General features: G+C 39.3%; 1 protein-coding gene across 1 annotated transcript in view; it reads left to right on the forward strand.

Annotated features, from left to right (window-relative positions):
- Positions 1 to 15,905, forward strand: part of SMARCA1 (SNF2 related chromatin remodeling ATPase 1) — a 141,754-nt gene extending 125,849 nt beyond the window's left edge. Inside the window, exon 25 of the mRNA XM_069464361.1 lies at positions 15,844 to 15,905. Coding sequence (XP_069320462.1) covers positions 15,844 to 15,858 — 15 coding nt within the window. The 3' untranslated portion in view covers positions 15,859 to 15,905. The remainder of the gene's footprint in view (positions 1 to 15,843) is intronic.
- Positions 15,906 to 17,905: the final 2,000 nt, after the last annotated feature.

A 17,905-nucleotide genomic window follows, 5' to 3' on the forward strand; every position in this document is an offset into this window, starting at 1 on the left:
TTTCAGCTGGGCTCACCTATGCGTCTGCGATCAGCTGAGTCAGGCAGGCAGCTCTGTTGATCTTGGCTGAAATCTCATATGTGTTTGAGGGTTGGCTGGCTATAGGATGGTCTAGGATGGCCTTCCTCCAGTGGGCTAGCCTGGGCTTTTTCATATGGTCCTGATAAGGTTCCAAGAGAGAAAGAGGAAACATGTGAGGCCTCTTGAGAGCCCTGGATTTAGCACTGGCACACCTTTATTTGCAAATAAGCCATAAGGCCAGCCCAAATTTAAGGGTTGAGGAAATCTACTCTACCTCTTGATGGGAAGGGCTGCAAAGTCACATTACAAAGGGCTTAGTTACAAGGAAGATAGGCAATCGGGGCATTCATGCAATCAATCTACCACAGGTACCTTTGTGAAAATTACAAAAAGGTGTCCTCTCTGAGCAGATGAATTACTGGGGTTGAAACATATGAAATTGCTGATATTTTATGTTGTTTAATAAATGAAAATGGCAATTTCATATGGCTCAACCAAATACAAAAAGGCACCCCTTTTTCTGGGCTGATTGAACCTTGAGCTAAGGAGCACTGGTTTTGCTAGTGAGCAAGAGCTAGATTTCATCTCCCTTCTTCCTCTCAGCCCTTTTAAATCTACAAAATGTGCACTCATATGTGGAAGCCTTGTACTTAACCTGTGGTAGATATTGCTAATTGTTCCCCCAAATATATTCCCCCTTCTCCATCAGAAATAGAACCTCAATTCTTTAGCTGGCCACATGTTCATCAGGAATAAGAACCACATTTCCCAGCTACCCTTGCAGTTAGGTGTGACTATGTGACTAAGTTCTGGCCAATGAATTGTAAATAGAAATGGTGTGTGCAACTCCTAGGAAGTGTTCTTAAAGGGAGGCAGCATGTTCTTCTCATTTCATGATTAATAGGATCATGATAGCTAAAGCCTCAGCAGCAACTAGGACCATGAAATGGCAACAAAAATGGAAGCCACACAAGATGGAGCAATGAAACAGGAGTCCAGGTCTCTGACACAGTGGGGTGTCACACTAGTCCTACTGGAACATGAGGGGAAACTAAGTCCTGTGTTGCTTAAGGCATTATTATTTCCCTGTTATTTCTGCTTTTTTTTTCAGACAAAATTAAGCCTAACCAAGAATTACTTAATAGGGTAGTTTTGAGGATTAAGTATGATAATACAACAATTATCACAGTGCTTGACCATAGAGCACCTGCAAAATACATATCTAATCTTATTAGGAGCTCATCTTGGTAATGGAGAGAGTTGGGGTCAATAAACTTGGTGCAGTGATAATTCTAGGGTGTGCAGAGAGGGATCATCAGGTGCATTGTGGTAGGTTGACATTCAGATAGGCTTCTGGCATATTCCTTTGGGACAAATGTCAGAGTCCAAGGAAAGAGGGCTCCCATGTATCTGGAATGTACCAGCACATTCTGGTGTAGTATTTCTATATGAGACTAAGAGTGCCAATACAGAAGAGGACTCCCAGAAGTCCCTGTGTCCAATCCCTTCACTAGGTGGGTTGCCATGACCATTGGCCCTGGAGCTGCCTGGGTAGCACTAAGGCTTTTTCTCTTCTAATCTGTGTTCCTGTACGTGGAGTCACAGAACTACTGTGATCTTTTTCTGTGACTTTCAAGGGCAGCAGGGATCTGGTGTTGGAGTTTCATCCTGTTCTCCCTCTCCAAGTTACATTACACTATAGTTCTTTCATGTTCTACTTGAATGGATTACTCCAGCAAGTCTCCTGTCTTCAGAAATCTCCAGGTGAGACACAGGCTTAGCCTCAATATTCACGTATACTCTATGCCTTTAGAGAACCCATATGCTCTCTTAAGCACTCTCACCTTCTTTACCCAAAGGTATTAGGGTAAGTCTGCAGGGTCTATGGTGCCAGGAGTATCCTGCTGGGTAGCAAGACGCCCCAGTGTCCTTTTCTTACAGGCTTTCCCTAAATCAATGAGAGATACTCTTGGGGTACCTCTTCACCCACTTCATACCATCTCATTTGGCTTTGGTGGAGGGGAGAGAAAAATATCTTCCCCTTTTGCAACAGGATGAAAACTCCAATAACTTCCTCCTTTCCTCTGGGCTTCAGGGGAGTAGTGTGGAGGTGGAGGGTGGTAGAGGATGACAGTATGTCCAGTTAGCCTTGGGGAAAATATGTGTCCCATTTGTTGGTGGCTATATTTAGAACATGAGAGAGCCTAGGCTACAAGGCACTTCAAGTCTGGACTTAGAGCACCTGGGGTCAAATCCTGGGTCTTCCACTTACAAACTGTGTGCCACTGGGCAACTCACTTAAATTTTCCATGTCTCAGTTTCTTCATCTCAAAAATGGGTATAGGCCGGGCGCGGTGGCTCACGCCTGTAATCCTAGCACTCTGGGAGGCCGAGGTGGGCGGATCGTTTGAGCTCAGGAGTTCGAGACCAGCCTGAGCAAGAGCGAGACCCCATCTCTACTAAAAATAGAAAGAAATTATATGGACAGCTAAAATATATAGAAAAAATTAGCCGGGCATGGTGGCACATGCCTGTAGTCCCAGCTACTTGGGAGGCTGAGGCAGGAGGATTGCTTAAGCCCAGGAGTTTGAGGTTGCTGTGAGCTAGGCTGATGCCACGGCACTCACTCTAGCCAGGGCAACAGAGCGAGACTCTGTCTCAAAAAAAAAAAAAATGGGTATAATAATATCTACATCACAGAGTTATTGTGAGTATTAATTGAATTAAGGTTTGTAAAATGCAAATGCCATGCAAGTGTTCGTTGTTTATTATTATTATTATCACTTTTTTTTGTCTTCAGTTTTGGATCATAGTCACCAATTTTAGGGTAATAGGAGAAATCCCCTTGCACATTCTGTTACATTTGTTAGATGGGTCATGAAACTAATCTGAAGCAAGAAAGTGCATTTGGAATTGTTATGGTAACAATTCTAGTTAAATTGGAGCTGAGAAAAGGAACAAACTCACTATACCTCCTTGAATGTCCCATTAGAAATATTAGGAAAATAATCCTGGGTGGGTCATTGGTCCATCCATCCCTAGATAGTAAATCAAGCAGGCTCTCTTTCTGGTAGAGGAAATGCTGTGTCAGAGGAATATACTCATTCAAATTAGGAGCCAACACATCCGTGATAAATGTTCCACATGCAATAAAGTGAATTATCATGCTGCGTAAACTCTGGAAGGATTTTTCTAACTTTGCATTGGATAGAAAAGCTTGTTTTATTAACATATTGAATAACAGAATTGTGTAAACAACTCATACTTTTTAGATTTACTCTTGTTAAAGAATGCCATACTTAAGTGCTTGGAATTGACACTTAAAAATGAAATACTGCTGCAAATAATGGAGAAATTGTAGATGTATTTTATACTTCTCCTTCCCAAATCAAAAGGTCTCATAAATACAGTCTCTAAAACTGTCAGTGGGGGAGTTAACATAACTGTACAAGCGATAAGCCTGACCTTTCAATGTAATTTATTTTCGATTTGCTCAATCCTTTTTTATTAAAACTAGCACATCTGAAGCAGAATTAAATCCTATTATAACAGGTGTGTGATCATATCAGGTTCTCCCTGCCATCAGCTCACTTTATTAAAAGTTACTTTGTTTCAAGGAGGATAACCTGATCAAGGCAGTGGGATACCTTTGGAAGGCTAGGGATGGCAAGGGAAGGATGGTTTTATTTTCCTGTGAGCAACTGCTGTTACCAGTAAAATCAAAGAATATTTATGAACATTTTTTTGTGTGTGTGTTTGAAAAGCCATGGTGTGACATAATATCTCCTCTGGGTTTATAAAGGTTATTTCCCTCTGGGGTTATTTAGATCTGGGGACAAAGTAGGTCACTAAGCTGTTCTGTATCATGATCCACACATTACTGGCCTGCGATCATTTTAATGGCCAGCATTGTTAGTCTCGTGACCACCGGGGGAATAAAAATACCTTTGAGACAAAACTGAGGTACACATCCACTTGGTAGAAACTGGCTTTCAGTATTTGGCCTATCTCAGGGAACCTAATTCTACTAGGTTCTTGAAGAGGATTTAGAATTTCAAAAATCACTCCACTCATTAGTGGTCTGAACTTTTCTCTTGGTTTCATCTTTTGATTTCTATTTCCTTTTCTCTGCCTGGTCATCTCACTACCCAGTTCAATTTTCACCTTCTCCAGAAAGCTATTCCTGACATATTCCTGCCCACAGTGACCTCTTTCTTCCTCGCAAATATGATAAATTATAATTTATATTAATCAACTGTCCACTGGTATGAATGAATTTGGCATAACTCCCCCATCAAATTGAGAACTCCTGTAGGGAAGAAAGTCAAGCTAGTCTAATTCCCTCCCATTTGCAGTGAGTTCGAGGGCATATTGGGGCTGATCAAGGAAAAATATATGACCATGAGGTGGCAGTAGCACACAACAAGCTCTATTTGGGTGCCACTTGCACAGGTTTGAATGGGGTGGGGGAAAGTTCCTCACAGCATAGGACCTGCCAAAGGCCACAGAGCAGGGCCACCACCCAGAAAGGGAGAAGAACAGGGAATGTCCGGGAGAAAGGGGAATTGGAGAGGCAGCTTACATGTCTAGATGATGTTGCTTAGCAGCACAATGGGGAGCTTCTGAGTCAGAGAGATCCAAAGGGCAACAGTAGCTTGGGGTCCTTTATAACCACATAGTTTATCATATCTATGGCTAGCAAATGTTAAGTACAGTTTTGCAGGTTATACAAAACAGGCAGGCTCTAAAAGGCTAAAAATCTGCCTATTTGGACTATATTTGAAAGAACAGGAGGTGTAAAAATTTGAGTTTGGTGCCTAATAGCTTTTGAGCTAACAGTTCTCAGGCTGCTTTGAAGAAGTAAACAACATAGGGCCAATATATAGAGGCCATCTTGGCTCATTTATATAACACCTGCTAGTACTGTTGAGGGCTCCTACTCAGTAACTGAAACAAAAAGCTGAATTCATTGCTTGCTTAAGCAAGAGCTTCACTTATAAGGTAAAGACTCTCTGAGAAAAGCAGGAAGTTTACCATATATAGAGCTTTGGAAAACATGTTGTTCAGGGGTTGGTGAACTTCAAGAAGCAGAAGAGTTTAGGGACTTTACATTGCAGACATGGAAACATGGTTACTGGTGTGTGTCTGCTGTTGACTGGTTGGCTTTTTGAGGCATGAGGCTATCACTGATTTGTTGACTTTCAGAAGTAAATTACTGCTACAAAGTGTCACTGACCAAAGAATTGATTTAAAATTGGCTATGGGGATTATTTGTTGCTATGGCCAAAAAATCAGTCTTTTCTTAGGAGAATAAAAATTTTTAATTCTCAGAACTTAGTACCTAGCAACAGGTACTAAGGAGCAAACAGGGAGCACTCAGTAAACACTTGCAGAATAAATGAGCAGCATATGTGTGTCATTTGAGAACACACTGGCTTCTAGTCTCCCTATTGTTGAAGCTTCTCCCTGGGGTTTAAATGTGGAGAGAATAATAGCATCTACCAGGTGTTCTTATCTTTTTTATTTCTAAGCAGCACTTTTACAGCCATCATTTCACTTGATCCTCACTTTACTCTGTAAGTTCAGGAAGAGAAGACATCTTTACAACATTTCCATTTGCAAATGAGAGGTGAAATGAAATGTCCAGGGTCACATAGTGTTGGATCTTTGGACTCTACATTTCTTGGCCTCTTTTAAAGGGAAGTGTTAGACCAATAGAATAGAGATTTCTATCTGGTGTGCAGAGATACGGGTCCTCTTACCCTAAGGCAGAGCAGGGCTGGGAGTGGCCAGAGCCCTGGAAAATTGCTCTGGCTGCAAGCAGCCTGGTGTGTGTCCTTAGTATGTTGAAAAATGTTATCATTTTCTATGTATGTCCTAATATAACAATGTGGGAAGCACTACACAGAAGTACCACTTAGTGCATATATGGCTCTGTACAGATTTTATATAACTCTCCATGAAATAACACCTTACATACATCATGTTGTTATGTGAGAGTTTACAGAGTGCTTCCATACATGTCATAGTCTCATTTATTCTTCAAACTAAGCCTGTTATGCAGAAAGGGCAGAGTGTAGTACTATTTAAGGCTAATAAAGAATAGACCATTTGGAAAATGGAAAAAAAAAAGAGAAAAAACCCCTCAGTTTTGTCATCTCAATTACTCTTATAATTTTGGTAACTTTTTTAATAAACAGGAATATCTTTTTCTAACACAATTAAAATCATATCTGATGGTTGACTTTATGTGTCAACTTGATTGGACTAAGAGATACCCAGATATATGGTTAAAAATTATTTTTGGATGTGTTTGTGAAGGTCTTTCCAGAAGAGTTTAGCATTTTAATTGGTGAACTGAATAAAGCAGATGATCCTCCCCTATGTGGGTGGGAATTATCCAATCTGTTGAGGACCTGAAAAGAACAAAAAGGCTGAGGAAGGTTGAATTTTCTCTCAGTCTAACTGCTTGAGTTGGAACATCAATCTCCTGCTCTTGGTGCTCATAGTTCTCAGGCCTTCAGACTCAGACTGAAATCTACACCATCATCTCTCTGGCTCTCAGGTCTTCAAACACAACTGGCTTTCCTGGGTCTCCAGGTTGCAGATAGCAGATCATGGGACTTTTCGGCCTCCCTAATCACATGAGCCAATACATTATAATAAATCTCTTTATATCTACATCCTCTCTCTCTCTCTCTCTCTCTCTATATATATATATATATATATAAATATATGCATCCTATTAGTTCTGTTTGTCTGGAAAGCTCTAATACAGATTTTGGTACTGAGAGTGGTTCTAGAGGGATAGAATTTTAAGGATGTGATTTGTGAATTGGTTCTGAGGTTTCTGGAATTGGCTCTCAAATCTGATTATATTTAAAGATACTAATGACTCTATTTCCAGTAGTAAAGAGAGCATTGATAGTTCATGCATGATCTGGAAACGGAGACATGCAAAATATCTACATTGGATACTCCTAATCAACCACTTCTAAGAAGGAAGGATAGAGAGAGACCCTGTCTCTTAATAAAAAAAGGAAGGAGCTGGGTGATTGTGCATATGATACTTTGGAACATTTTTGGAAAACTAACAATCATAATAAGGTTGGCTGGTTGGTCTTAATGTCACTAGAAAAATGGTGAAAAAAAAAAAAAGCATGAGCTCAGGGATTCGAATTCCCAGCTCAACCTCCATAAAAATTACCTGAAGTATTTTATATATGCCCTGAAGGAGACTCTTATCTGCTATAGCTGCAGGGCTAAGATTGCTGAAAATCATACACATTCTGTCTCTGGTTGAATTTCAACTTATGTTGAACTCCCAGCCCTGCAGGGTGTCTACTGTTAAAGTGAGACCATTGACTGGGAAAGATGGGATCCTGTAAATTGGAATAGGGATGTGTGGGAAGACCCTGATGAAGCTGAGGACATTAAGCCCCTAAATTCTGATGAATCTTCTTTGTCACTGGAAGAGTTCTCCTCACTGCCAGTGGAAGCAGCCTCGCTACTCCCAAAGGAAGTGGCTTCCCCATCCCAAGTGGAAGTGGCCTCTCCACAACCAGTGGCAGCAGCATCCCCACCCCCAGTGGTATTGGCCTTTCTACACTAGTCTGAGAAGATTAACCTTGCATTGCCTGAGGAAACTGTAATTGCCTACCATGAGGCAGTAGCCATGCAAAACAATGCTGATTCTCCTCAGGACCTACTCTTCTACTGCCTCTCTTTGCTTCTAGACCTATAACTAGAATCAAGTGCCAATAGGCCCCTAAAAGTGAGGCACAAAGTGTGAACTATAAGGAGGTATGCCAAACTTCACAAGAACTACTTGAGTTTTCTAATTTATACAAGCAGAAATCTGGGGAACATGTGTGGAAATGGATACTAAACTTGTGGGAAAATGGTGGAAGGAATATAAAATTGGATTAGGCAGAATTTATAGATATAGGCTCACTAAGCAGAGATTCTGTATTTAATGTTACATCTCAGGGAGTTAGAAAGGCCTCTAACTGTTTGGTTGGTTGGTTGGCTGACACATGGACCAAAAGGTGGTCCACAGTGAGTGAACTGAAAATGCCACATCTACCTTGGTTTAATGCACAGAAAGAAATTCAAAGGCTTAGGGAGATTGGAATGTTAGAGTAGATTTATCATTTAAGATCTACTCAGCCACACTGGGTGGGGGAGGGGGGGGTCCAGAAGATATTCACCAGTACTGTGAGAAATAAATTTATGAGGGGAGCCCTGGCATCCTTGAAGAACTTCATGAGCTTTTTTCTCTGTAGGCCAGACCATACAGTGGAAAATGCAGGCACTGAATTGGGAAACCTAAATGAAATGGGAGTAATTAGGTGCTGGAGTGGCAAGGGGCCAAGTAACAGCATTCAACTGCCAAAGGCAAAGTGGGTGCAGTTACTGTAATGGACAGCAGAGCCACAGCAGCAAAATAGTCTGACTTGCCACGACCTATGGTTTTGGCTAGTTAATCATGGTTTTCCTAGAAGTGAAATAGATAGTAAGCCTACTAAATTCTTCCTTGATATGTATAAACATAAAAGTTCTAGGTCAAGACAAAAGTCTAATTCAAATCATAAAAACAGAGCCATGGCCCCTCAATCAATTCCCAGACTTTAGCCAGTTTACAGATCCAGAATCCCTTGAATGAAGGAAAGGCCAGGTCTGCTTGAGGAAGGACCCCAGTGCACTACCACAGACTTACACTATTAATCTTTCTTCTGCCTTTCCCCAAAGGGACCAACAGCCTTTTTCTAGGGTAACTGTACATTGGGAAAATAAAATAGTCAGATCTTCTGGGGACTAGTGGACTCTGGTTCTAAACTATACCAACTCCAGGAGATGCAAAATGTCACTGTGGCCTAGGGGCTTATGGAAGTCATGTGATCAATGGAGTTTTAGCTCAGGTCCATTTCACAGTGGGCCCAGCGGGTCCCTGAACCCATCTTATGTTTATTTGCCCAGTTCTGGAATGCATAATTGGAATAGACATATTCAGCAGCTGGCAGAATCCCCACTTTGGTTCCCTGACCTGTGGAGTAAGAGCTATTATGGTGGGAAAGGCCAAGTGGAAGCCACTGGAACTACTTCTACCTAGGAAATTAGTAAAACAAAAGTAATACCACATTCCTGGAGGGATTTCAGTGATTAGTGCCACCATCAAGGACCTGAAGGATGCAGGGGTGGTAACTCCCACCACATCTGCATTCACTTTGTTTATTTGGTCCATGCAGAATATGTATTTTGGAGAATGACTGTGGATTGTCATAGGCTTAACCAGGTGGTGAATCCAATTGCAGCTGCTGCACCAGATGTAGTTTCATTGCTTGACCAAATTAACACATCCCCTAGTACCTGGTATGCAGTTATCAATCTGGAAAATTCCTTTTTCTCCATCCTTGCCCATAAGGCCCACCAGAAACAGTTTTCTTTCAGCTGGCAAGGCCAGCAATATACATTTACTGTCCTACCTCAGGGGTATATCAACTCTCCAGCCCTATGCCATAACTTAATTCACAGGAATTTTAATCAACTTTTCCTTCCAAAAGATATCATGCTGGTCCATTACATTGATGATATTATGCTGATTGGACCTAGTGAGCAAGAAGTAGCAACTACTCTAGAATTATTGGTAAGACATGTTTGTGACAGAGGGTGGGAAATAAATCTGACAAAAATTCAGGGGCCTTCTATATTAGTGAAATTTCTAGGGGTTCAGTGGTGTGAGGTCTAGATATCCTCTCTAAGGTGAAGGAAATGTTATTGCATCTGACCCCTCCTTCAACCAAAAAATAGGCACAATGCCTCTTTGTATTTTGGAGGCAACATATTCCTCATTTGGATGTGTTACTCTGGCTCATTTACTCAGTGATGCAAAAAGCTGCTAGTTTGGAGTAGGGCCTAGAATAGAAGGCTCTGCAACAGGTCAAGGTTGCTGTGCAGGCTGCTCTAGTCCTTGGCCATATGTTTCAGCAAACCCAGTGGTGTTTGAAGTGTCTGTGGCAGATATGGATGCTGTTTGGAGCCTTTGGCAGGCCCCTATAGGTGAATTGCCATGAAAAATATCCTTAGGATTTTGGAGCAAAGTCCTGCCCTCCTCCACAAATAATTACATTCTTTTTGAGAAACAGCTCTTGGCCTGCTACTGGGCCTTAGTAGAGATTGAATGCCTAACCATGGGCCACAAAGTTACCATGGGATCTGAGCTGCCCATCATGAACTGGGTGTTATCTGACCCACCAAACCATAAAGTTTAGTGTGCACAGTAGCACTTCATCATCAAATGGAAGTGGTATACATGTATCAGGCCTAAGCAGGCCCTGAAGGAACAAATAAGTTACATGGAGAAGTAGCCCAAATGTCTATGGTTTCCACTCTTGCCACACTGCCTTCTGTCTCACAACCTGCACCTATGGCCTCATGGGGAGTTCCCTACAATTAGCTAACTGAGGAAGAGAACACTTGGGCCTAGTTTATAGGTGATTCTGCAGAATATGTAGGCACTATCTAAAAGCAGACAGCTGTAGCCCTATAGCTCCTGTTTGGGTCATCCCCGAAGGACAGTGGTGAAAGGAAATTCTCCCAGTGGGCAGAACTTTGAGCAGTGCCCCTGATTATTCACTTTGATTGAAAGGAAATGGCCAGACATGCAATTATATAGTAATTCATGGCCTATAGCCAGTGGTTTGGCTGTATGAGTAAGGACTTGGAAGGAACATGATTGGAAAATTGATGACAAGGAAATTTTGGGAAGAGATATGTTGATAGTTCTTTCTGAATGGGCAAAATAAGTGAAGATAGTTGTGTCTTATGTAAATGCTCAACAGAAGGTGACATTAGCAGAGGAATATTTTAAAAATCAAATGGATAGGATGACCCATTATGTGGATACCAGTCAGCCTCTTTCTCCAGCTACCCTTGTCATCGCCATCATAAAAAAGTGACCATAGAGGCAGGGATGGAGGTTATGAATGGGCTCAGCAACATGGACTTCTACACACCAAGGCTGACATAGCTATGGTCACTGCTGAGTGCCAAATCTGCCAGCAGCAGAGACCAACATTGAACCTTCAATATGACACCATTCTCTGGGGTGATCAGTCAGCTGCTTGGTGGCATGTTGATTACACTTGACAACTTCCATTGTAGAAAGGGCAGTGTTTTTTTTTCTTACTGGAATAGACACTTACTCTGGATAGAGATTTTCTTTCCCTGGATGTCATGCTTTTGCCAAAACTACCATCAAGCTACTCACTTCTCAGAAAAAGAAGTGGAGCAATGGGCCAATGCTCATGGAATTCACTGGTATTACCATGTTATCTACCATCCTGAAGCAGCTGGCTTGATAGAACTGTGGAATGGCCTTTTGAAGATTCAGTTGCTTTGCCATCTAGGTGGCAATACCTTGCAGAGCTGGGGCAAGGTCCTCCAGAAGGCTTCATATTCTCTGAATCAGCATCCAAGTATATGGTGGTGTTTCTCCCATAGCCAAGATTTAAGGGTCCAGGAATTAAGGGCTGCATATGGGAGTGGTACCACTCATGATTACCCCTAGTAAGCCACTAACAAAAACTTTGCTTCCTATTCTCATGACTTCATGCTCTGCTGGTCTAAAGATCTTAGTTCCAAAGGGAGGAACCCTTTCACTAGGAGACACAGCAATGATTGCATTGAACTGGAAGATAAGATTGCTGCCCAGCCACTTTGGACTCCTCATTCCTCTGAATCTACAGTCAAAGGAAGAAGTTATAGTGCTGGCTGGGGTGACTGATCCTGACTACCAAAGCGAAATTAGACTACTACTTCACAATGGAGGTGAGGAGAGGTATATTTGGAACACATGAGCTCCTGCAGAGTACCTTTTAGTATTACTGTGACTTGTGATTAAGGTCAATGAAAAAGTAAAGCAATTCAATCGGGGCCAAACTACTAATGATCCAGACCTTTCAGGAATGAAGGTTTGAGTCACTCCACCAGGTAAAGAACCACGACTAGCTGAGGTGCCGGCTGAAAACAAAAGGAATATTGAATGGGTAGTGGATGAAGGTAGTTATAAATACCAGCTATGATCATGTGATCAGTTATAAAAGCAAGGACTGTAATTGTAATTGTCATAAATATTTCTTACTTAATTTGTTATGAATACATTTGTGTGTGTACAAATACATAAGCAAATATCTTTGTTTTCTTTCTTCTCTTATTCCCTTACCATGTAACAAAAATATATTGACTTTATATCATAGTGTTAATTTGATATAGTATTGTTAATTTTATATCACAGTATTTCAGTTGAGAGATACCAAGGAGAAGGGTAAACCATTCAAGGACTTCTTTATCTTATCTTCTGGGGAAGAGGCTAATGCATTTTTGATTGTACGCAGGATAGTTGTATCCTGTTAGGCAGAATTATGACCTTGTTATTGTTTTAATTTGAAGATTAAATATGTTTTAAGGAGATGTGTGTGGGGGGGGGCAAGTTGACAAAGGATCAACTTGAGATTGTTGATTTTATGTGCCAACTTGATTGGGCTAAGGGATGCCCAGATATTTTGGTTAAATGTGATTCTTTGGTGTGTCTGTGAGAGTGTTTCTGGAAGAGATTAGCATTTTAATTGGTGAACTGAATAAAGCAGATGGTCCTCCCCAATGTGGGTGGGTATTAGCCAATCTGTTGAGGGCCTGAATAGAAGAAAAAGGTAAAAGAAGGTTGAATAAACTCTCTTAAACTGCTTCAGCTGGAATATCAACCTTCTTTTCTCCTGGGTGCTCTTGGTTCTCAGGCCTTGAGACTCATACTGGAATCTATACCAATAGCTCTTTAGCTCTCAGATCTTCAAACTACACTACTGGCTTTCTTGGGTCTCCTGCTTGAAGATGGCACATAAAGGGACTTCTCAGCCTCCATAATCATGTGAGCTGATGCCTTATAATAAATGCCTTTATGTATAGGATATACAAATATTTATAGGTCATTTATATACTATATAAATATTCTATTTATATTCTATATAAATCTTTATACATATAAATCATCTCTCTTTCTCTTTCTATAAAATATATAAATATATCTTCTATAGGTTCTGTTTCTTTGAAGAACCTTGACTAATACATTATATTATATATATAATTTACTATCTGGTTATTGCATAGGCATTTTATCCATGTTTGAGTATCACCTTTAATACGATCATTTTTAATAACTGCAAAATATTCCTCTGAGTGAATGTACCTCATAATTTGTTAATACTTAAAAGTTACTCTATTGTTGCTTTTATCTTTCTGTTATTACAGGCATACCTCAGAGATATTGTGGGTTCAGTTCCATACAATTGTGATAAAGTAAATATCACAATAAAGTGAGTTGCATGAATTGTTTAGTTTCCCAGTGCATACAAAAGTTATTTTTACACTGTACTGTATTCTATTAAGTGTGCAATAGCATTGTGTGTTGAAAAACAATGTATATACCTTAATTAAAAAATACTTTATTGGTAAAAAATGGTAACAATTATCTGAGCCTTCAGCAGCTGCGATGTTTTTGCTGGTGAAGGATCTTGCCTTGATGTTGATGGCTGCTGACTGATCAGGGTGGTGGTTGCTGAAGGTTGGGGTGCCTGTAGCAATTTCTTCAATATGTCGACAACGAAGTTTTCTGCATCAGTTAACTCTTCCTTTCATGAGATATTTCTCTGTCGCATGTGATGTTGTTTGATAGCATTTTACCCACAGTAGAACTTCTTTCAAAACTGGAGTAAATCCTCTCAAAATCTACCACTGCTTTATCAACTAAGTTTATGTAATATTCTAAATCCTTTGTTGTTATTTCAACAATATCTACAGCATCTTCATCAGGAGCAGATTCTATCTCAAGAAACCACTTTCTTTGCTTATCCATAAGAAGCAACTCATCTGTTCAAGTTTTGTCATGAGATTGCAGCAATTCAGTCGTATTTTCAGGCTCCACTTCTAATTCTAGTTCTGTTGCTATTTCTATCACATTTGCAGTTACTTCCTCCACTGAAATCTTTAACCCCTCAGTCATTGATGAGGGTTAGAATCAACTTTTTTCAAACTCCTGTTAAGGTTGTTATTTTGACCTCCTCCCATGAATCATGACTGTTCTTAATGGCATCTAAAATGGTGAATCCTTTCCAGAAGATTTTCAATTTGATTCACCCAGATCAATCAGAGAAATCACTATGTATGGAAGCTATAGCCTTATAGAACATATTTCTTAAATAATAAGACTTAAAAATCAAAATTACTCCTTGATCCACAGGCTGAAGAATGGATACTGTGTTAGTAGGCATGAAAATACATATAACATTTATTTACTAAGTTTGCCATCTTATATGAGCATGGTTCGTGGCACCCCAAAACAATTACAATACTAACATTAAAGATCACTGATCACAGATCACCATAAGAGATACAATAATAATGAAAAAGTTTGAAATATTGTGAAAATTACCAAAATGTGACACTGAGACATTAAGTGAGCACATCCTCTTGGAAAAATGGTGCCTGTAGACTTGTTCAAAGCAGGATTGCCACAAACCTTCAATTTGTAAAGAGCATAATATCTGTGATGCTCAATAAAGCAATGTGCAATAAAATGAGGTTTACCTATATAAATATTTTCACACTGACTTTAATAATGGAAAAACACCCACCTCTGACCAATACCATGTTTTGGATTACTTCTGAAGTTGTAGAAATTTGTTTAATTTTAGTTATTCAGTTTTTAAAATTAAACATTTTTATACATAGAGATAAATTGTTTTCCAAAAAGCTGGCTCCAATTTGCACTCCCACCATTAATGTATGACATTAAATGGTGTATGACAGTAAATTTAACCATAGCTTTTCAGTGTATAAACTGTCACCTCCATATTTCTGATGAAGACATTGAAACCTAAGGTCTAAGTTAAATACATAAATTGCCAGCTAGTAAGTTTCCCAGCTGAAAATTTATGTATTTAACAAATATATATTATGGATACCATGTGCCAGGAACTCCTCCAAACACTTTATAAGACTTTATAAGGCTGCTCACCTAAGGGAATTTTATAGCTATTTTCATATTGAAATATAATATATAATCCAAGTGACTCTACATTTCCCTTTGGGTCTTGCCTTCCCTGCTCCTTCCTCTCTTTATTTATTCCACAATTATTAATATTATCAAGTGTATACTGTATATGCAATAGTCTCATACCCCCTTCACCTTCCCTCCTACAATGTTCTGCTTTGGTTTGCCTTCTCTAGTAGTGTGGCTCTCCTCATAAAAGCTAGCTTTTCCCATGTTCCATGGTCTGAGGTATATGAAAGGCAAAGAATAGTTGCAGTATGTTTAAAATTAAGTATACAATATGCCTCTGTAAAAACCTTTTCAAAATTTCTTGTGAGGTTGCTTTTGGGCCAGCAGGGCTTTTGTTAAGACCAAGAAAGCTAACAGATATAGGGTCTTGATCAGCAAGTGGTTAATGTGGCAAACTCTTTCATGATGAGGTAGTAATGACTTATTATATGTAATTTATTTTCAGTCTTAGAAATTTCCTCTTTATTACATGGCTTCTAAAGACTTAATGCTTTAGGTCTTTGGTTCTCAAACTGTAGTACACAGACTATGGAATCATAATATCTGAGGGTGAAGGCTAGAAGTCTGCATTTTAAACAAGCTGAAACAAGTGTGTATGATACTACTGGTCCAAGGACCATACTTTGGGTTACATTGTCCTAGATATTTAAATATCATGGGCCTCCAAAAAATATGGTCTGCATTTCATGGAGTTCTCTTTACTCCAGGTCTCTGAGGAGTAAACTGGATTATCTCTGCCTCCATGACCCTTGCTCCTTGAATGAAAGGCTGGACAAAGTTGAAAATACTCTGGAAATTGACCAAAGGCATACACTTTGAGAAACATTTATTCAAGAAAATCTATCAAATCTTGGTAAGAATAGTGTGAGTCTGTGGTGTTTTAACCTGGAACTGCTACCATTCTCCAGCTCCATGGCAAGGAAATTATACCTGGGACGGCAAGAAAGGCAGTGAGTTCTGCTAGAGGGAGCTGACTTTGGAGCAGGGTATGGAAAAATCCATGTCAAGGAGTTTATCAAAAACAAATGATATCAGTGGCAAACAATCAAGAAGGCCAACATTATGGTTAGCCTGGTAATTCATCATACTGGTTAGAGAAAATCAACAAAGCAACAGACCATTCAGAAATTTTACAGGGAGGAGATTCAATAACTAGACAACCAATGGGGTCCTTGCTAAGGCCCCACTTATCGCTGATGGTTTGGAAGACTATGCATATGTACAGGGCTGTACCAACTTAAGAGAGACAAGAAAGGGTTCTGGAAACATACTCTTCCCTTGATGAACATCAGGCCTTGCAAAAGCTGGCTTACAAATTGTTTGAAAGCATTGCTCAAGCTACAAACAAAACCATTGACAAAGGGCTTTCCTGGTTAAAGGTGTTTAAGTATAACCTCTGACCAATCATTAGCTGATCACTAAGTTATGCTTATCTAGGAACAACCCTCAGGAAGAAAGATTTTAAAATAAAACCAGTAAAAAAACTGAGCAGAAACAATAGAGGCCATGCACTGCAGTGAAAATAAGTTCCACAGGATTAATCCAGACACATTAACAAACAAATGAACAAATAAGAACACCAGCAACTTCTTTGTGTGTGTGCGGTCTCGAGAATCCAGAGTTGTTATAATATCTAATCTAAAAATGTCATTTTTTCAATAAAAATTTATGAGCTATTAAAAAAAAAAACAGGAAAGTGTTACCTATACACAGGGGAAAAAAACCCAGTCAATAGAAATTGTCTCTGAAGGAGCCCAAATGTTCAACTTAGCAGACAGATACTTGAAAGCAGCTATTATTAATATGTTCAAATAACTAAAGGAAACCATGTTGAAGAATTAAAGGAAAATGTGACAACAATAGCTCATCAAATAGAGAATATTAATAAAGAGATAGGAATTGCAACAAAAGACCAAATAGAAACTCCGGAATTGTTAAGTATAGTAACCAAAATGAAAAATTCACTAGAAGGGCTCAACAGCAGATTTGAGCTGGTAGGAAAAAAAATAGTCAACTTGAATATAAGCAAATGGAAATTATGGAATCTGAAAAACAGAATCAAAAAAGATCAAAAAAAGAAAAAAAAAAAAAAACCAAAAAAGATCAAAGAGAAATGAACAGAACCTCAGAGACCTGTGGGACACCATTAAGTGTACCACCATATATATGATGAATGTACAAGAATCACATGAGAGAGAGAAAAATGGCAGAAATATATTTGAAGACATCAAAAGAAGATCAATGAACTCCAAGTAGGATGATGAACGTAAGGAGATCCACACCCAGACATATCATATTTGAATTGTTTAAAGACAAAGACAAAGAAAAATCTTTACAATGGCAAGAGAAAAATGGCTTATGTGTAAAGAAACCACAGTAAGATTAATGGCCAAATTTTCACCAGGAATAGTGTGGGTCAGAAGGCAGTGGGATGACATTTGCAAAGTGCTAAAAGGAAAAAAAAAACCCAGTCAATGAAGAACTCTATATCCAGTACAATTTTCTTCAAAAATGAAAGCAGGATAAATACATTCCCATATAAACTCAAACAAAATATTTGTTGCTATAAACCTGCCTTATGAGAAATATTAAAGGAAATTCTTTATGCTGAAAGAAAGTGACACAAAAAATTAACTCAAATATACACAAAGAAACAAAGTATGTAACTATAAAAAACAGTGCATGTATCTATATATTTACAGTTGACCCTTGAACTACATAGGTTTGAATGGCGTGGATCCACTTATCGATGACATTTTTTCTGCCTCT

The sequence above is a fragment of the Eulemur rufifrons genome, chromosome 30 (genome assembly GCF_041146395.1).
Source record: "Eulemur rufifrons isolate Redbay chromosome 30, OSU_ERuf_1, whole genome shotgun sequence".
Taxonomy (NCBI): domain Eukaryota; kingdom Metazoa; phylum Chordata; class Mammalia; order Primates; family Lemuridae; genus Eulemur; species Eulemur rufifrons.